This window comes from Vombatus ursinus, unplaced genomic scaffold (assembly GCF_900497805.2).
Source record: "Vombatus ursinus unplaced genomic scaffold, bare-nosed wombat genome assembly UNPS02014778.1, whole genome shotgun sequence".
Lineage (NCBI taxonomy): Eukaryota > Metazoa > Chordata > Mammalia > Diprotodontia > Vombatidae > Vombatus > Vombatus ursinus.
Window position 1 is genome coordinate 29347304 of NW_020954556.1, and position 21631 is coordinate 29368934.

At 40.7% G+C, this 21631-nt stretch overlaps 1 protein-coding gene across 3 annotated transcripts in view; it reads left to right on the top strand.

The window, feature by feature from the left end:
* Nucleotides 1-5736: 5736 nt before the first annotated feature.
* The window catches only part of USP34 (ubiquitin specific peptidase 34), a 317492-nt gene continuing 301597 nt past the window's right edge, over nt 5737-21631 (top strand). For 2 of the 3 annotated variants that reach the window (XM_027865140.1, XM_027865142.1), the window contains exons 1-2: nt 5854-5874; nt 12283-12334. In XM_027865140.1, the coding sequence (XP_027720941.1) occupies nt 5869-5874; nt 12283-12334 (58 nt within the window). In that variant the 5' untranslated portion in view covers nt 5854-5868. Of the gene's footprint in view, nt 5875-12282; nt 12335-21631 lie in introns of all 3 variants that reach the window. The other variant, XM_027865141.1, reaches the window with a different exon arrangement.

A 21631-nucleotide genomic window follows, 5' to 3' on the forward strand; every position in this document is an offset into this window, starting at 1 on the left:
TTTCTTCTTGCAGCAGAAAACAGGATTGGTTTCTTTCTTTCCCTTCAATTCGACATTTACTTAAGATTCATTAGCAAATCTAGTTATATATCCTCATTCTTTTCTTTCACAGGTCTAGTCAGAGAGCCCCTTTTCCATGCGTTTAGTCAATGAGTTTTGAAATGAAAAGACAACATTTGGAAAAGATTAAAGGGGATTCACTCTCTGGAACTTGTTCTTTCCATAATTTTTAGTGTTATCTTCAGTTTTCCCATCACTTCATTTCCCAATATATCCCTCTCCCTCCCTACCAGACAATCATCTCTTAAAACAACAAAAAGATCAGCAAAACCAACATTATCAGTTAAGTATGATAGTATATGCAATGTTCTAATCTGCAGTCCTCTACCTTTGAAAAGAGAGGGAGATACATTCTCATATATTATCTTTGGGGCCAAATTTGGTTATTATAATTACAAAGCATTCAATTACAAATTTTTAATTTTCTTTTCCTTTACATTGATGTCACTGTGTTTACTGTTTTCCTGATTCTACTTCACTTTGTATCAATTCATATATTTATTCCCATGTATTGTTTACATTCACCATTTCTTATGGTACAGTCAAATTCCATTATATTCATGTACTACTATTTGTTCAGCTATTTCCCAACTTATGGGGATTCCCACTCACCTCCCACCCCCACACCAGTTCTTTGCTACTATTTTGGTCCACAGTGGATCTTTCTTCTTGTATTCAAATTCCTTGAGTATACGCCTAGAAATAGGATCTCTGAATCAAAAGTAATTCTGAGAGAGTGTGATATAGTGGCTAGGACCAAACCTAGAGAAAGAAAGACCTGGCTTTAAATCCTACTTTGGACACTTATTAGCTGCATGATCCTGGGAAAATTACTTAATTACTCAGTGTCTCAAGTCTCCTTTCCTGTAAAATAAGGGTACTGAACTTTATGCCCTTGAAAATCTCTTCAAATTCTAAATCTCTGACCATAGGAAATTTTAGTCATTTTCTCAATATAACTGCAAATTATTTTTTCAGACTGGTTTGACCAATTCACAACTTCCATAGCTGTTGAACAGTTTGTACAACCTTTCCCACACTGCTTATCTCATATATGTTATCTTTGCCAATATGCTGGGAACAAGCTTTTTAAAAAAGTAAATAAAAGCAGGTGTAAGATTTAAGAAAACATATTTTGAACCTGTATTATACTATTTGGTACCAATAAATAATTTAAGATTTTATAACAAGGGTTTTGAACTTTTAAAGTAAAAGGGTCTGCAAAAAGTTTGAAAACACTTCATAGTGGTTTAAGTACAATTCTGCCACTAGGTGGTGATAAACTTTAAAATGTTAATTGACTGGTGACTTCACCATCTCAACACCTCCATGACTCAATGTAGACAGCCTCCAGGAGGTTCGGGGGGGGGGGGGGGGGGGGGGGGGGTGGGAATGGGAGGGAAAGCACCTGAAGGACAACCTTCTGGTGATGAACCCCTCCAAACCTTGCTAGGCTGGTCATCTGATGAGTTTGATGCTGGACTACAGTAGAAGTCTTTGATAGGTCCTGTCTTCTAACAGTACATAGCCTCTAAGAACTCAAGGTTGTCTCTATCTCCTTGCCACCTTAGGCTTTAAGTTTTTAGTGGAGAAAGTAGTAACCCTTACACAAATAAAAATAAAGGTGATGTGTGGCAATCACACAGGTGAGATCTACTTTAAACACCCTAACATGAAAATCTTCATTGATTAAAAAAAAAAGTTAGGGATATTTATTGTAACAAAAATTTATACCTTTTCACCACAGGATCACAATCCTTCCAGCTGCTATTGCTGAAAAGAAAAAAGGGCATGATGGCGGCATACCACTCTGAATTTAAATGGGCTGATGATCTGACGAGAGATGAAACTTGGAGAAACTTTCCAGTTTGGTAGGATCTACCAGAACCTATGTTTAGCTGGCAGAAATCTTAGAACCCAGAGTCAGTTCCACACCTTGAAGAAACATCAGACAATGACTAGTCGAGAGGTTTTGTTACCTACCTTGATTAATGCATATATTTCAGGAACAAATCTATTACACAAAACTCTGAAAGCACATCAAATGGATCTTAGGTCAAAAAGACTTTAACAACAATTAAGAAAAAGTCTGTAATATGGGATCAATGCAACCTAATATTACACATCTATAAAATGGTGGCCATGTTCAGCTTCTAGTGGTGAGACATGGGCCTACCACATAGTTACCCAATTTGAAAAGCATGTTTTTTAGCCTTGTCAATAAACCATGTTGACAGGTGCTAAAATAGTGCTTTTTTTTTCCACTTGAAGGCAAATATCAATACAAAGTGCTACAGCACAACTACTACTCTAATATTCAAAACTATGTTTCTGAAAGCCTTGTTTAGTAGAGTGATACAAGAAAGATCACAGCATGGTAACTCATACAGGCCATACTTATGTGTAACAACTGTTGACAGGGCCATCATTTTTTTTTTTTTGGTCTGGACCTATAATTTCATTGGTGAGGAAATTCTCTCTATCAATGCACATCAGCAAATCTTCAGTACCTTCTAGTCTTAAGAGTTGCTTGGGGTATGAGCCAATATGTGTGTGTCAGAGGTAAGACCCGAACCCAAGTCTTCCTGATTCTGAGGCTGACTCTATAGCCATTATGTCACATTTCCTCTCTAGGGTAAACACTAGAGGCTTTAGAACATGAACTTTATTTATTTTTTTTTTTAAATTTTCATTTTTTTATATGAGGCAATCAAGGCCAAGTGGCTTGCCCAGGGGTCACACAGCTAGCAAGTGTCATGTGTCCGAGGCCAGATTTGAACTCAGGTCCTCCTGAGTCCAAGGCCGGAGCTCTATCCTCTGCGCCACCTAGCTGCCCCTAGAACATGAACTTTAAAGCAAGAATACACCTGGGCAAATGCTTGAGATGGGAATCACTGTTTTAGCGGGCTGAGCCTTAAATTCAATAGACTCTAAATTAGAATGGAAACAGCTTCTAATCCACACAATGGTTACAGTTCAAACTCAGCAGTCACCCCCCTATGGAATTATGATGTTGAATACCGTGGTCATTATTGTTTACAAAAATATAAGGGGTACAAAAATATTTAAGAACAAAGTCACTTTATGCTAATATGTTGCCTTTCATTGAAAGGTTACAAAAAGTTGGAACAAACTTCATATTCCAGTGTTTGCTTTCTTTACCAATTTCTAAGAGTAATTACTATTATACCTTTCCTCAGTGTCACCAATCTTAGAGAGAATCTCATTGGTAGTCAGTAGGTTGCTAATGTTCATAAATTGGAACATCAAATATAATCAGAGGTTCAGATTTCACCTTCTGTTAGAACAGTCCTACTTTGTGCTTATTAGACAGAAGCTCCTTGGAGTTGCAGTGCTTCAATTTTAACAACATGAAGAGGTAGGTAAGGTGGCTAAGTAGGAGGAAAAGTGGTTTCATTGGCTTGCCTTTTGAAGAGAACCAGAAAGTCATGTGGATATAACTATCAAGTACTTAATAGCTTATACTTTTACAATAGTTTTTAGTTTCTAAGGCCCTTTCCCATATATTATCCTTTGATTCTCAGGGCAACCTGTGAAATAGGGTTGGCAGATAGTATTCCCTCTTTACCTCTCCAGATATTACCTTGTATGAACTCATACATTTACATATTATCCATCCCAATAGAATGTTTGCTCTTCTAGGGCAAAAAGTTTCATTTTTATTTTGTATTCCCAATGCCTTGCACATAGTAGGTAGTCAGTAAATGATTGCTGATTATGTCAGTTATTTGTAAAATCAGTAAAATAACCTTTCTCATGGTCCAAGGTCACAAGACTATGTCAGGTCTCAACTCTACTCCAATTCTAATAACTGGGTTCTTCCCTCTATTAGGTTACATCTCAGTTAAGAGGGCTAATTATCCAAGTTTGGTATTGGTGGCGTTTTTTTCCCCTAATTGTACAAAGGTACCAATTTAGGCTTACAGCACCATCCCTCAACTAAAACCCACCAAAACTTCAGCAAGAGGGTAGATTTAATTGTGTCCTGTCTTCTACATCTTATCCAGGATCACAGATTTTTGAACTGGAAGCTGTCTTTGAAGTTGCATTTTTTTTTTTATCTTTTCCTCAGCTCTACAATGGGGATAAAAGCACCTATCTCCCAGGATTGTTGTATTAAATAAGATAATATTTGAAAAGCACCTGGCACATAGTAGGGACTTAATGAATGCTTGTTTTCATCCTTCCTGTTCCTTCTCAATGGCCTGGGAAGCAAAAGACTGTCCCTCGGAATACTACCATGGGTCAATCAAAAGGACCCATCTTGAATAAAGGGATATTGTGTCACTTGAGCAACCACTCCCTGTATTCTCATCTCTTCCCCGCCCCCCCCATTTGTATCGTTCTATTGGGTGACAAGTTCACAGGATCATAGATTTAGAGCTGAAAGGGTCCTCTAGTCCCACCCCCTCATTTTACAAGTTCAAGTTTTACCCATCTTGGATGGAGGACGCTTATTAGCCTGGGGTGCGGAGGGGCGTCTACATCTTAGGTCCTGAAGCGGCGGTTAGGCAGGTGGAAGCCGCACCCACTGCTTGGCAAACACCACACCCCTGGGCTCCCCTCAGCCCAAGGGCAGGGGTCGGCGGCCCGTCTACCGGGGCTTCAAGACTGCGGTCCTTTAAACAGCCTGCCGGGGCGGCGGACAAACGTGAGTGACTAAAGGAAGAGCCGGGATCGACCTCCCCAATACGCGATAAGCCGCTTGGTTTTTTTTTAATCTCTCTTCCTCGCGACCCCCCTCCCTCCCCCTTTACGGTGGGGGGACCCGGGACCGAGGGAGCTCCGGGGCGGGGGCGGGGACCCCAGCGCTGCCTCCGTTCGTGGCAGCCGAGGGGTCAACGTCAATGCCGAGAGGGCCGGGAGGAAGCTGATCGGGCTTCGGGAGGGGGGTTGGGGGCGACGATGGGCGACCTGCAGCCTCGGCGGCCCAGCCTGAAGCCGCCATCTTACCCTACTCACCCTAACTCCCCCCACAGCCGAGCTGGCTTCGTGTTTTCCTTCCGGCCGCTGACAGAGATCCGGGGCTGGGAGGGTGTTGGGGGTGTATATGTGTGTGTGTGTGTGTGTGTGTGTGTATGTATGTGTGTGCGTGTGTGTGTGTGTGTGTGGGAGTGGGGGTGGGGAGGGGAGGACGGAAGAGGAAAGGGAGGGAGGTGAGCCAGCAAGAGGTGGTGTGGGGTGGGTGGGTGTGTGCATGTGTGTGTATGTAGAGGTGTGTGTATGTGTGTGTGTATGTGTATCGTGTGTGCGGAGAGAGGAGGGAGGGGGAGGGAGAGGGGGGAGGAGGAGGAGGAGGAGGAATGAGAGTGAGAGTCTCTTCTCTTCGGCTCCTTCGCCTGGTCGGAAAGAGCCGAGCGCAGCCCGAGCGCTCTAGTAAAATGGCGGCGGCGGCGGCGGCGGCGGTGGCCGCGGCGTCTGGTCGGTGAAGTGACTCGACTGCTTCTCTCCCCCATCCCCCTCCCTCCCTCCCTCTCCCCTCCCCCTCTTCCCCCCCTCCCCGCCGCCGCAGGCGCCTCCGCGCCCCTCCGGCCTGCGCACCTCCCCTTGTCCCCCCTCCTCCCTCCCTCACCGCCCCCGCTCCCGGGACAGGCAGTTCCTCGTCCCCTTCACCTCCCCACCCTCTCCAGCTCTCTCCTCCCGCCTCCCTCGCCGGCCGGCCGGCCCCCCCCTCTCTCCCCTCCCCCCCCTCCGGTCAGGATCAGTCCGTGCGATCCGAAGCGGGGGAGGGGGGGGGCGGCGGCTGAACGATGTGCGAGAACTGCGCAGACCTGGTGGAGGTGTTAAATGAAAGTAAGTAGCCGCCGCCGTCGCCGCCTCTCGGGGTGCGTGTGTGTCTGTGGGTGTGTTGGGGGGGTCCCCCACTTCTCCTCCGGCCCAGCCTCTGGCCCCCACCCCCATCCTCCGAGGCCTGAGGGAAAGCGCGGTTCCGCTCGGGCAGGGGAGCATGCGGGCCTGGCGCCCCCGGGAAGGTGTCTGGGCTGGGGAGCCGAGCGGCTGAGGAGGCTGCGGCCTCCGGGCCGACGCGGGCCGGGCCTAGTGGGGCCTGGCGTGGCTTGGGCACTCTCAGTTACCTGGCGGGCGGGGAAGCCCAGCTCCACTCGCCGGCTGGGGCCCGCCTTTAAACCAGACATCTTCTCGGGGAGCGGGGCCTATGTGCTCCGGGAAACTTTCCTCATTACAGGTGTCAATTAATGAGGGGCTAATTAGCCTCTCGCGGCTGTGCCTGGGGGAGGTAAGGTGAGGGTAGGTGAGGTGGGGCGGCGGACTGGGAGAAGGTTTTTCCTAAGAATCCAGTCTTCCCTGCCCCCAACTCTCCCTTTTCTCATTTTCAGGCTGTTCCAGAGGCCTCTTGTACCTGTTAATTTGTATTAAACTCACTGGGAGATGCCTTATTTTTTTTCGGGGGGGGAGGGGGAGGAGCTATAGGAAACATTTCTGCCACTTTTAAATGCTGAAAATGAACGGTATGTGAGAAGATAACCTTTTAAACCTCTTTTTATTTAGCGATGTATTTTCTGAGTATATTCATGGATTTAATGGCAAAACCTGTTTTGCGGAAATAAGGAGAACCGTGTACTACAAATTCTATCCTGGCTAATACTGTTAATTTTAACCTTCCTTTCATCCCTCCCCTCCAGTTTCTTGCACTTTTAAAAAAGTGAATAAGGTTATCAGCTCTCAACCAGATCCTTTTTCTTTTAAATCTATTCTCTGTGTCAAGCATCTTTAAAATAATAAAATACAGGGCAAGTCAACTAACAGTTAGGCCTAGAGGCCCGGTTAGAAGACCTGAATCAGATTTAAAGATTAATGTTCACTAATTTGATAAGATAGTAACTTAACAGAAAGGACTGTTATTAAAAAAAAAACCCCAACAAACTAGTTGTTCTTTATGCAATAATTCTAAAGACTCCCAGAAAACTTATGTTTTCTTTATTCAAAATAATGCTCTGAAATAATGATAAAGTGTAATGCCTGGGTTTTGACATATTCTTATCTGTGACTACCTAGCATTTGATTGATAAAGTGAAGTTTAAAGTTGGAGGGTTTTAAGTCGTTCTTGATGTTGGTAAGGTGAAGTGGAAAGAGCTGTTTTGGTTCTCACTAGTTGTGCAATTCTGGGCAAGTTATTTTAACCCTAAACCTCAGTTTCCTGGTCTCAGCAATGGGAATAAGAATACTTAGACCATCTCCCTTACAAAGGTGTCAGGATAGTGCTTTGTAAACCTTAGAATGCATATAAATGTGGAATTTATTAGTGGTAGCCTTGCATGCTGATGTTTTAGTTCCTGAAAATAGCATATCCAAATGAATCTCTGAAGTACTTGTTTCATTCTGTATTTTCCAGGAATTTTGATCAAATTTCTCCATCATTACATATTTTGAGTGAACATTGTTTTGATGGAATTGGTGTACAATGCTGTGATAAAAAAGCAATGCTTTGTATATTTAAGCAAAACCTTACAAGCTTCTCCAGTGCACAGGAGTGTCTTGTATTATAATGGCTATGTTATTGCATTAAAAAGGTGACTTGGCTTCAGTTAATATATTCTGGCAAAACTATTGTTAATTTTACCCTTAAACTTGATAAGAAAATTCATGGATAACTCTTTTCAGATATCACTGGCATTACAGTGCCATAGAATCATTAATTTTTGAATTCTTTGAAAATTTGTGCCATACCTTAATTATAGAGGAAGGTCTTATTTTTAAGTACTGAGTATGGGTTATGTATTTTTTGCTGTTAGAACTTTATTTGAAACTCCTGATGAATAAATTAGTAGATTCTCTTATAAGACCACAAATTAGAAAATTTAAAAAGAAAATTTGAGACCCACATTCCCCAAATCACAGATTCTTGAAGTGTCAGTATTGTAGAATGGTTTATAAAAATTTGTTTTTAAAGAAACTGGTAGATTGTAAAAGTTGAAATATTTGGCCAAAAATAAATGAACAAAAGTTTGTGAGTCAGTTCTCTTCTAGCCACTGATTATTTTGGGGGTGAGTCTTCTCCCTATTTAGTTAGGATCATAGATGTAAAGCTGCAGTGACTTTAGGCAAGTTCTTATCCTATCTCTCCATTTTACAGATGAATAATGATAATAGCATTTATTTATTGATTTAAAGTTTGTGAGGTGCTTTACATATATTATCTCATTAGATGAAGAAATTGAGGCCCAGAGAGTTTGACATACCTGAGGTCACACAGGTAGTAAACATCAGAAACAGATTTGAAGTGACTTACTATTTTTATTACTGATTGTAGTCAGTCAACAAGCTTTTATTAAATGTTTAGTGTAGGCTGGGCAGTGTGCTAATTTCTAGGGAAACAAAGACAAAATTGAAAACAGTTCCTTCCCTTATGGAGCTTAAGTTGTAAGGAGAGAGAGGGAAGAGAGCATGCAGGTTCTTAGGTTATATACGTACAAGTTGATAAAGTTGATAACAGGTAACCTTAAGAGAGAGGCACTAACAGCTAAGGGGACTAGGAAAGGCCTCTTGCAGGTGAAGGCACCTGAGCTCAGTTTTGAACAAAGTCAAGGAATCTGAGAGGTTTCTATGTCTTAGTTGGAGAGAGAACACTCCAAGCATAGGGGATAAGACAATCCATTGCAAAGCACAGAGCTATCTGGCCTTGTGTGAAGAACCACAAGTAGGCCAGTAAGGCTGAACTGTAGAGTATGTGGAAGGGAGTAAGGAATAATGTTAAAGACTGGAAAAATAGATTTGGCCAAGTCGTGAAGGACATTAAATACCAAATTGTAAAGTTTACATTTGACACAAGAGATAATAGGGAGCCACTGGAGTTTATCGAGTGAGTAGCTGGGTTAGTTTAGACCTGTACTTTAGGAAATTCCCATTTGCAGCAGGATTGGAGTGGGTAGAGATTTGAGGAAGAGAGACTATTGCAATAGGTCAGTGGAGAGTGATGGCTTGAATTAGAGTGGCGGCCATTTGAATGGATAGAAGGGGACATATGAGAGATTATAGAAGTAAAATTGACGTGGTTTGGCAACTGTTTGGATTTGGATATGTGTTATGAGTGAAGAGTCTAGATGACTCAGGTTGCAGAGCTAGTTAACTGAAAGGCTGATGGTGCCTTTGGGGAATAGGAAAATAAGAATAAAAGGATCCAGATGTCAGTTTTTACAATAGCATTTAATCTTAATGTTAGAATTGTAAAATGTTGGCTTAGGAATTTAGGAATTAAACAAAAACAATCGCTTTTCAGTTTTACGTAATTTTTCAGGTTTTTAAGGAAGGGAAGAAATGTAAACAAAGATGTATTGAATAGATTTTGCTTTTGTTTTAGGAGAGTCTTAATCACTTTTGGGAATTAAATATGTTTCTTTTATAGTTATTTTGTAAAACAAATATCACCTAATTCACAAAACATTCCTGGCTTTTAGTTAGGAGTTGCTGGCTTAATGCTGGAGATTTGAAGATTTGAAGTGCTTTGAGCTGTTATAATGGTGAAGCAAATTTATATAAAGAGATGAAGATGAAGAGGGGGTCACCCTAGGAGTCAGAAAGCCCTGGGTTCGAGTGTGGCCTCAATTAACATAGTAGCTATGTGACTTGGGCATGCCACTTAACAGGAAAGTGTGCTCTGGGTAACTCAAACTCTAAGTTTCAGAGAAGTTTCTCCATCTCCCTTACCTGGGAGTTCTCTATACTAATGAAATCATAAGTTTAGGGTCCCACCCTATCCAGATAGGATACCGTTCCATTGTTTCAGTTGTGTCCAACTCTTTGTGACCCCTTTTGGGGTTTTCTTGGCAAAGAGGAGGACAGTGAGGCAAATAGGGTGAAGTGACTTGCCCAGGGTTACAGAGGTAGTATCTGAGGCCAGATTTGAACTCAGGAAGATGAGTTGTCCTGAATCTAGGCCTAGCACTCTCTCCACCAAGCCACCTAGCTGCCCTGGTATTACTAGTGATGGTTATTTTTGTAATTTGGATTATCTTCAGGGACCTAGCTTGATGCAGCATAAAAACCTGGAAATAGAAGGCCTGGATTCTAGTTCTGGTCTTGTTTGTGTGACTGTGTGACTTTGAGAAAGATTTTCACTTCTCTGAATTTCAGTTTTCTCATTTGTATTGGTTAACCAAGTATTGTTTAAAAACTTGGAGTACCTGCTTCACAGGGATCTTGTGAGGGTGTTGATTATGTACAAGACACTGTAAGGCTTTGGGGGATACAAAGACAATAATGAAAGTCTATGATTTTAAGGAACTTATATTTTATTTGCAAAAATAATATGTACATAGAGAGGACGTTATAAAACATATACAAAGTAAGTACAAATGATTTGGGGGTGCACTAACAACCAGGAGGATCAGGAAAGAGCTGATGTTCAAGTTTGGCACTAGAACTGAGTGAGCCTTAAAGGAATATAGGGATTCAAACACATGGAATTGAGTTCTAGGCATGAAAGTAGGAAATGTATGTAAATGATGGTGCAAAATGTTTTGGAAACTGTAAAAAGATAGGTAAATGCCAGTTATTATTGATAGTTATATTTTGATAACTTTGATCTCCTGAAATTAAATTAATTTCGTAAATTAAATTATTAATATTTACATAATAAATACCTTACTCTGAGCTATGGAAAAGGTAGGATACTCACTAAACTACTATGAAAATTCATAAGAGTTTTTCTGATAGAACCGTTTGGTGACTCCAGTAGTGGCTTCTATGAGCCTGTCTTTGATATGGTATTTGCTACCTGTATGATCTTTGGCAGCTCAGTCTCCTGACCTAAGATTCTTCATCTGTAAAATGAGGGGATTGGATGAGGTGGCCCTCTGAATTCCTTCCAGTTGTAGATTTATGATCCCAAGTAGGTTATCTGAATAGTTTTATGCTTTGAAGGATCTGGGATTCCATTGGTAGGGTGTTTTTGTTTGGCCTTTGTTTTCAAAGAGGGCCAGTGACATCATGGATACTTTTCCAGCAACAGATATGGTAGCCGTGGACAACTTGGTAGCTTTTCATGAGCTGCTGTATGACTTATTAAAAAAAAATCATATAGTAGCTAACTTTCTTATGATACATATGTGATAAGTAGTTGCTGATGAAGATCTTATCATGGCTCATTTCTTTTTTAAAAAAAATTATCTTATTAATTTTATTTGTACAGACCTCCTCGGTTACCTTGTCATTTTTTTTAAGTGGTAAAAGTAAAATTGCCTAATGGAGTGATTTTAACTCGAGTATTTGTCACCTGTTTTTGTAGTTTACTGTTTATTAATACAAAGGAAGGGGTGTGTATGTGTTATAACATTTATTTTTGAAACTCCCGTTGTCCATTGTTTTTACCTTGCCGTTTAGTGTTGCTGGTTATGTTGTTGTAGTTATTGAATAGACTTTGTTCTTTTGGTTCTTTTTCTATTATCCTTCATCACTAGATGCAAGTCTTTCTATGTCTTTCTGGATATTTAGTACTTTATGGCACAATAATATTCCATCAAATTTACATACCACAGTATGTTCATCTATTTTCTATTTACTGGGCATACAGTTTGTTTTCATCTATTATAATACTACCATTAGTACCATAAGCTTCCTTATAGATATGATAAGTTTTTAATTGATTAAAGATGGGATAAACATTTTAAAGTGCCTGATATGTGTCAGATACGGTCTAAGCGCTTTATAATTATTTTCTTATTTCTCAGAACAACACTGGCAGGTAGGCAATGTTATGATCTCCATTTTTCAGTCAAGAAAACTGAGACAGAGGTTAAATGATTCAGGGTCACACAGCCTGTCTGAGGTTAGATGTGAACACATGCCTTGATTCCAGGTTGAGCCTTCTATCCACTGTGCCACCTGGCTGCAGTGAACCTTGAAATTGAACAGATTCCAACTTTACTATAGAGACACTCACTTAAATTGCTATTTGTGTGAAAATATTGTTTTTCAGGATTAACAATAGAATTTTTAAAAACTAGTCTTTGTGTACATTTTACTTGTGCAAACATTGAGGACATATATACAGAGCACTCTGCCAGACTTTAGGAGGTGGTATGAGACATTATGGTATATAGTGGAAAGAACATTGAATTTGGTGTTAGAAGATCTGGGTCCTACTCCTGGTTCTTATCTGTGTGACCAGGGGCATGCCACTTCACTTCTCTGAGTTTGTTTCTTCCTAAGTAAAATAGAAATAATAATACTTAATCTTTGATGTAGGTACTACATGGTTGGAGAAAGTCCTTCAAGTTTTACCAAGTGCCATATAACGGTGAGTTGTGATTAATCAATCAGCAGGCATTTTTGAAGCATCTAAGTACTGTGCTACGTGTTGGGGCTACAGAGACAAAAAATAAAATAATTTCTGCTCTTGAGAAGCTTACATCCTAACATGAGAAACAAGATGTACACATATAAATATATAGAAAGTATATAGAAAGTAAACACAAGGTAATTTGTTCTGGATGGGAAGGAAGGGCCTTGTTAGAGGAGGTATAGGACAGAAGTGGGGAACCTATGGCCCTTTGACGGAATCCCAACTTTACAGAATCCCAGGGATTTGTTCTGTGGACTCAGTCAAAAGGCTGCACCCAAGAACCCAGAAGGCCACATGTGGCCTCAAGACAGCAGATTCCCCACCCCTGGCAAAGGAACTTGAACTGATTTTTGAAGAAAGCTATGGATTCTAAGGTCGTGGTTAGAAGGGAACATACTCCATCCATGGGAGTTAGCCTATGGAAAGATACAGAGATGGGGGATGGAATGTGTGTGAGAAACAGCAAGAAGGACAGTTTACTTGAGTTGTAGAATGTGTAAAAGGGAATAATAAATAATAAGCCTGGAAAGACTGAAGGAATTTAAATGCTGAAAAGTGGAGTTTGTACTTTATTCTAGAGGCAGTAGGAAACCACTAGAGTCCATTGAGCTGGGGAATGTTATTGTGAGATATGTGCTTTAGGAATATCAATTTGGTATCTGTGTATAGGATGGATTGGTGAGCAGAAAGATTTGAGGCAGGGAAACCAATTAAGTTATTGAAGTAGTATTGAGAGATGAAGGTACCTGAACTATGGTGATGACCCATGTGAGTGGAGAAAAGGTGACAAATGGAAGATATGTGGTAGAAGTGGAATTGAATGAATGAAAAAGCATCTGTTAAGTGCTGGGCATATCAATAAAAAGTAAGACAGCTCCTGGTTTCAAGGAGATCACATACTTATGGGAAATGTAACATATAGAAGGTTTCACCTGCATGTCAGATGGAAAAGTCTCATAGGCCTTAAAATACAGCAGTAAAGCAGATGGTAATGCATTATCTTTAGTGTCATTTCCACTTAAAATCATATCAGTTTATGATGTTGAACCATTTCATAGTGCAAAGAGTTTTGGTGTCAGGAACTTTGTTTTCTGAGTTTTAGTACCTGTAGCGGCTAAGAAGGCAACAGCTGCAGAACCAGAGAGACATTTACTACTCTATGGAGACTACATCTCCATGGTGGCGGGGGGGGGGGGGGGGGGGGGAGGTTGATTCCCAGGATGATAGCTGCAAGGGTTGGTCTAGAACAGGGGTGGGGAACCTTCGAGGCCACATGTGGCCTTCTAGGTCCTCAGGTGCAACCTTTTGACTGAGTCCAATTTTGACAGAACAAAATCCTTTTATTAAGGGGATTTGTTCTGTGAAGTTTGGATTCGGTCAGAGGGCCTCCCTTGAGAACTTAGAGGGTCACATGTGGTTTCGAGGCCTCAGGTTCCCCACCCTTGGTAGAATATCTGTGGTCTGAGGTATGGTGACACTTCAGGGCTCTTGGTTTTCCTATTTGTAGCAGTCAGTGAGCATTTATTAAAAGCCAGGGATTTCAAGTCAATCAACAAGCATTTATAAAACAGTGTGCCAAATACTATGCTTAGCCCTGGAATGTACATACAAACAAAAAGAAAAATTGTCCCTGCTCTCAAGGAGCTTGTATTCTAGTTGAAGAGAGTGATCATAAAAGGAAGAGAGTGATCAACACTGTCAGAGGCTGCAGAGAAGTCAAGAAGGATGACTATTGAGAAGAAGCCATTAAATTTGGCAGTTAAGAGATCGTTGGTCTGGAGAGTTCAGTTTCCTTCATGAAAGGAAGGAGAGAGGAAAAGATGGTAGCTATTTGGATGGATGCATCAATCAAGATGTTTTTTGGGTTTTTTAGTTTTATTTTGGTTTTTGGACAGAGGAGATATGGGCCTGTTCATAGGCAATAGAGAAGCAGTCAAGTAGATATGGGGAGATTGAAAATTAGTGGTAGGGAGGATAGAATAGGATAACGTGTAATTTAAAGGACTTTACCTTGGCAAAGAGAAAGAACACATCTTGTGAAATGAGTGAAGGAGGAGGAGAAACTGGGGGAGGGCATCTCAGTGATATGAAATGAGGAGGAAGGGAAAAAGGAGATATTGGAGAAATGGCCATAGTTTTTTCAACAGAAAGGGTGGGTGGATAGGGAGCCCTGGAAAGTTTGAGGAGGAATGAAAACACTTGGAAAAGTAGCTGTGGTGAGTGGGATAGTGAATCAATTAGGAAGTGTAAAAGTGTTGCATTAAAGTAAGGGCCCACTTGAGATTATGTAACATGAATTTGTAGTGGACCCAGTCAGCATAGTTCTGTGATTTCTCCAGCTTGGTTCAGCAGCAGATGAGTATGAAAAAAGGTGAATGATGAGCAATCCGAGGAAAACTAAGGCTTGGCATGGTAAGATCAGTTATAGTTAAGGGGACAAGAGACTCCAAAGAAGCGCACAGTATAGAGTTGAGTTGACTTACCAAGGAGTCAAGATGGGGAAGAGAGGACAACGTAGTTCAGGGTGATGGTCTGGGAAAGAACAGAGGGATAGTGGGACTAGAGGTCACAAGGAGAATGAAAAACGGGGTTAGGGGTTGTAAGAGGGGGAAAAAGATGGAATAATAAGTTATGATCAGATAAAGGAATTTCAGAAATCTTGAACATGGAAGAACACTTGTGGTGACAGTATCAAAGGCATGATCATCTGTGTGTAGCTGGTGTGTTGCAAGGAATAGGTTGTGGGGAAATATATAAATTGAAGAACTGGGAAGTTAGGCAGTTGAGGGTACCTCAGTATGTATGTATTGGAAGTCCCCTAGTATGAGGGTAGGAGCTGGGGAGGAGAGAAAAACAGTAGGCCAAACACTGAACTCTTTGAAGAAAGGCAAGTATACTGGAGGTCAGTAGATACTAGTGGCCAGAGGGAGCAAGGAATGTTCTGACTTCTTTACCACAGCTAAGGGTGTTGTGTGAGTCAGGGGTATGGAGTGAAAATGCAACCAGTGTTGCAGAGTGTGCCCAAAGATACCATGTCATGAGGAGGGACTCACGTCTCAATGAGTGCAGGAAGATGGCAAGAGTGGGAAAGAAAAAGGTTTAAGGTAAAAGGAAGTCTTTTATCGATGGTGCAGACATTCCAGAGAGTATAATAGGAGGAGTGGGTAACTTTAGAGTTGGATTTGGAGAGGGGTTGGTTTGAAGGATATGGTAATAAGGGAACCAGCAGTTTGTCAACAGTTGCTCCATTTCCATAGTCCTACCTCTCCTCAATAATGGCTCTGCAGAGGCTGATCTGGAAAGCCCTGTTCTTCCCAAGGTTCTTGTGTTCAGGGTCCTGGAATATTTGCATCCATGTGTAAGGGGCAGAAGCAGCCTAGGTGGTGGCAGTGGTTTGATTTGCTAGGCATATGACACTTCATGTTTCTTCCTCAAAGTGTCTTGCTGTTTCAGGTATATACAGTGAAGGAGAGTAAGGAATTGAAAGGATTATTCTCCAGTTTTGAAAACAGTTGATTAGTAGGATGTGCCCCTGACTGAAGAAAGGAAGAGAGGATCTGTTATTTATTTATTTATTGAGGAGGAATGGCAGGGGAGGATAATGAGTTCTTACTTACATGGACATATGTGGAGTTTGCAATTCTTTTTTTTTTTTTTTTTTTTTGGTGAGGCAGTCGAGGTTAAGTGACTTGCCCAGGGTCACACAGCTAGTAAGTGTCATGTATCTGAGGCCAGATTTGAACTCAGGTCCTCCTGACTCCAAGGCCAGAGCTCTATCTACTGTGCCACCTAGCTGCCCTGAGTTTGCAATTCTAATGGCATATCCAGTGAGAAACATCCAATAGGCAGTTGGTGATATAGTATTGTAGTTCAAGTGAGAGACTAGAGCTGGATGTAGATCTGGTAAATCATCTGCATGGAGACAATAATTGAGAACATGAGAAATGAAGGCACCAGTGCAGAGTGTAGAGGGAAGAAAGAAGAGGACCCTAGCATAGTGCCTTGAAGTGTCTACACTTTGGGGGTAGATGATGATCTAGTAAAGGAGACAGAGAAAGAGCTCTTCGATAGGAAGAGAACCAGGAGAACATGAATACCCATGAGTATCCAGAGAGGAGCCAGTATCCAGGAAGAGAGAATGGTCAACAATGTCAAATGCTGCAGAAAGATCAAGAAAGATGAGGATTGAGAAAAGGTCATTGGTTTTGGTAGTTAGGAAATTCTTGGTAACTTCGGAAACAGTAGTTTTATTTCCTTCTTTTGATAATATTTGAAGGTTTTTATCCTAGGCTTTTGCAAAATTTCTTGTTACTGGAATTGTGAAATTTAACCATTTATGTATGTATTTTGGAGTTTGATACTTCTTATTTTTTTTCCGCTGGAGCCAGTTTACAGATTATGTCAATTGGTGCTTTGTTTTCTGTACTCAGCAATTCTCTGGGCATTTTTCTTGTAGTATTTCTTACTTTATGGCTTTCAGATTTTTTTTTATTAACCTTGTCAGTTTTTTTTGGAAGACCTATAATCCTTAAATTGCGTCTATAATGCTGTCTCTAACATCAGGACATTTTGCTTGCATTCTTTTAACATTACTGCTTTTTGCTTCTTTTCTTCTAGATTGTTCTTTATCTCAGTTATATTTATGTCTCCAGTAATGCTCTCTTTCACTTCTTTGGAGAGACTTGTCACCATGGATTCAAGTTTTTCGAGTTTACTGGTTATCTCTGCTGCGTGGATTATAAATTCTCTCATTTGTTCTTGTCTAAATTCTTGAGGTTTTGTCTCTTGAACCATTCTGGAACATCATGCTACAGTTCTGTGCTGTCTTGGGAATGAATTCACAGGTTCTATTTTTTCATCAGGTGTTGCTTCCATTTCCTTTGTCTTAGAGTATTTAGAGACATTTATAATTTTAGATGTCTTGTTAATTTTCAATCTTCCTTGTTGATTTTCGGTTTATACTATAAGTTTGTAACTGAGTTTTTCTTCCTTTTGAGATCTTTGGTGATTTTAGTCTTTTTTCTTTATATTTTCCTGTTCATTTTCTAGCTCCTTCCCTTTTGGTGGTGGGTCTCCCCCCTGGGGAGGGAATTCAAAAGCTGTCTCAGCATCTTCCCACATTGGGGAATTGTCTTTTTATTGACCTTGGTCCTTGTGCAACTAACATCTGAGGGGACAAAATTGGCCCTAGCTGGATGCTAGTCTTTCTTTTCTTCAGGCTTGTTCTAGCCCTGTATGCTGTCCCCCTTCTTCAGTTCCTTCTATTCTTTAGTTGTCTAGTCAGGTTGACTCTGTGTCTGCCACTTTTTGTAGTCTTGATTGAGGATAAAATGGGTCTTCTGGGCAGAGTTTCTATTACTTTGGGGTCCCCTAATCTAGGGCCCATCTGGGGCACAGTCCTATTCTCCTGTACCTTCTCCTCCTCTCCACATATCTGGGCAGAGTTGAGGTCTGAGGCTTGTTGCAGTAGAGTTCCAGGGTAAGGGCAGGGGTAGTGTGTGCTGGCTGAGACTGCAGCAGCAGAAAAATTCCAGAATAGGTCCCAGAGCATACACCTGTGGGTTGGTTTGTATGGCCTGCTGGAGTGTGGATGCTGGAGAAGTATGCGTGGTAAGTGAATGCATTAGGGCAGGGGTGGGGGACCTGCGGCCTTGCAGCCACATGTAGCCCTCTAGGTTCTCAAGTATTCCTTTGACTGAATCCAAACTGCCCAGAACAAATGCCTCCAATAAAAAGATTTGTTCTGTCAAACTTGGACTCAGTCAAAGGATTGCTCCAGAGGACCTAGAAGGCTACCACCTCGAGGCAACAGGTTCCCTACCCCAGCATTAGGGATTATCATTTTCCTCTGTTAATTCATAAGGTTGTTACTTTGTTGATCTTGGTTTCTTCTCCTATGGGGGCAGTTGTAATTTCTCTACTTCTAGTACATAATTCCTCTTAAAAAATTTTGAGAGAGAGAGTTAGGGACTGTAGAAAATTCCAGTCTTCTTTCTTATTGCTCAAGTGACCTAGAAGTCAGAAATAGCATTTTCTTTTCATAAATTAAATTTTATTTTTTTCTATCAGCAAAAATCAGTCCTGTCTTCCTCTCATTTCTCTCCTTTCCCCCACTTAATAAAGAAAGAAAAACAAAACCCCTGTTTGACTACACAAACATGTATAATCAAAAACAAATATGAGCATTGACCATGTCTCAAAGAAAAAATATATAGGGAACATATATCCATGCATTATCTATCATCATAATAATAATTCTGTATTCTGAGCTTCACACCTCTCTATTAGGAAATATATAAAGCATATTTTATCTTTAGTCCTCTGGAATTGTGATTGGTCATCATGCTGATTAGAATTCTAAAGTCTTTGAAAGCTTTTTGTCTCTACAATGTTGTTATCACTATACAAATTGTTCTGCATCTCTCTGCAACAGTTGATACAAGGTTCTTCAGTCTTCTCTGAAACTCTCTCTTCTGTCATTTCTTAAAGTACTTCCATCCCATCCATATGCAACAGTTACTTTAGCCATTCCTGAATTGATGGGCATCCCCTCAGACTCAGTTTGCCCTGTATCTGTGACTCAAAACTATGTAGTGGGTGTCAGAGCTTCCAGTTGGGTACCTATTTTCACATCCTGTGGGAAGTCTGGCGCCTCCTTTTACCTTGATTCTCCCTGTTCTGGTGAGATGTTCACGGCTAGACTCTGTATACAATGCCCACAGACCTCTATCTTTTTCCCTTTGCTGACCAGGACCTGTGGCTTTTTCTTGAATTTCCTTATCAGGATTCAGTCTGGTGTGGGCTCTAGATCTCTTTGAAGGAGTTTTGTGGGGAGATACTTGTTGGACTTCTTTCTGTTATTCCATCTTGGTTTCAATCAATTGAATTTCCAAGAGGTTGGGAAGTTAGTGGAAGAAATGAGCATTGACAGATTTTTTTTCTGGAAGTATAGACAGTTTTTTCCTAGCAATTTGGCAGTGAAAGGGAAGAGAGATAGCTTGAGGGGATGGTCAGGTCTTAGGGTCTTGCTTATGCATTTACTTTTCAGAGTTTCTACATGGCTTTGATCTTTTCATCAGAAATTTTTGAAAGTCCTCTCTTCGCAGATGACCATTAGATATCTGTACCTATAGGTATATAAATATCCAGCCCCATTCTCCCTCCTGAGTTTCAGTCCTGCATCATCAGTTGCCTATTGTATTCTTCAAAATGAATGTCCTGGAGGCATCTTAAACTCAACATGTCCAAAATTTAAACCTACTATCTTTCCCCTCAAATCCTTCCCTCTTCCAAACTTTGCTTTTTCTATTGAAATCACCACTGTCCTTCCAGTCTCCCAGGTTTGTAACCCCAGCATTTTCCTACCTCAACCCCATGTATCCATTAAGTTGCCAAATCTTGCTGTTTCCACCTTGATAACCTTTCCAGTTTCTAACTCCTCTCAACTTACACAGCCACCACCTAAGTACTTTTTCTTTGATTTGGAAGCTATATTTCAGACCCTTATCACCTTCCTAGGTAATTGAACTAGTTTCTTAATTAGTCTTCCTGCTTCAAGTCTCTTACCCCTAAAGTTCCACCTCTACACTGCTGCCAAAGTGATTTTTTCTTTCTTTCTTTCTTTTTTTTTTTTTGGGCAAGGCAATTGAGGTTAAGTGACTTGCCCAGGGTCACACAGCTAGTAAGTGTCAAGTCTGAGACAAAGTGATTTTCAAGTACAAATTTGACCATATGACTCCTACTCATCTAGCTCCAGTGGCTTCCTATTGCTTCCAGAAAGAAATGTAAATGCTTCTGTTAGCTTCTAAAGCTGGCCTCAACTTAATCTTTCCAGCTTCAGTGGACGGTACTGCTCCTCACACACTCAGAGATCAATCCAGACTGATCTTTTCTGTTCCTCACACGTTATACTCGATCTCCTTTCCCTGTATTTTTTTTTTTTTGTGCTTGTTGTCTCATGTGGCAGGAATGTACTTCCTCCTTACCTCTGCCTCATAGAATTTCTCTCTTCCTTTAAGATACAGCTCAAGTGCCATTTTCTTCATGAAACATTTCCTGGTTTTCCTCTAATTACTAGCCCCATCCTCCCTGAACTATGTTGTTTGGTTTTTTTTGTTTTTTTTTTAGGCAATTGGGGTTAAGTGACTTGCCCAGGGTCACACAGCTAGTAAATGTCAAGTGTTTGGTCTGAGGCTGGATTTGAACTCAGGTACTCCTGACTTCAGGGTCGACTCTCTATCCACTGCGCCACCTAGCTGCCCCCCCAAACTATGTTGTATTTAATATTTATTTACTTTGTATTAATGTTATGTATGTTTTTATATGCGTTGGTTGTCTTCCCTGTTAAAATGTAAACTTGAAAGCAGAATTTATTTCTTCTTTATACGCATATCTTAAGTGCCTAGCACAATGCCTGACACTTAGCAGACATTTAATAAATTAATTGATTTGATTGTTGACTGGTTGCTATCTTGCATATGTTGGTTTTTTCTTCTATGGGATTATAATGAGATTTGTAGGGTAAATTTTGTTCATAAACCTTTATCTTTTGCCTTTTGAAATATCATAGTCTATGATTTTCTTTCTTTTATTGCTTAGTCTTACGTGAACTTGTCTGTATGTAGTATTTTTTCTTTGTTCTAGAATTTTTAGATTTTAACTATGACATTTCTGGGTGTTTTTAGTTGGGATTTCTTTCACATGGTGATTGGGGGTTCTTTAATTTTCACTGTGTCCTTTAGTTCTAATAGCTTTGTGCAGGTTTATGATTTTTTTAAATCTAGATTTTTTCTTCCTATTGTAGTTTTCAGGGAGTCCCAATGATTGCAAAATTATATCTCTCCACTATTTTTTAGGATGTTGTTTTTGATAGTACTGTTTTTTAACCAAAGGAAAGCAGACAGGTGGTTCAATGGATAGAGCACTGGACCTGGAGTTCAGAAGACTAGAATTCAAGTCAATCACAAATTTACTTCTGTCACCCTAGGCATATTACTTAACCCCTTTGCCTCAGCTTCCTCAACTGTAAAATGGGGATCGTAATAGTGTCTGTCTGCCAGGGTGAAGATCAAATGAGATATTTGTAAAGCACTTAGCACAGTCCCTGGCACACAGATACTTAATAAATAATTCTTTCCTTCTTAATTGCTGAGGACAAATAATATTGTTTAAGGTGGTTTCTGCAGCACAGTAGATACACACACACACACACACACACACACACACACACACACACACACACACACACACACA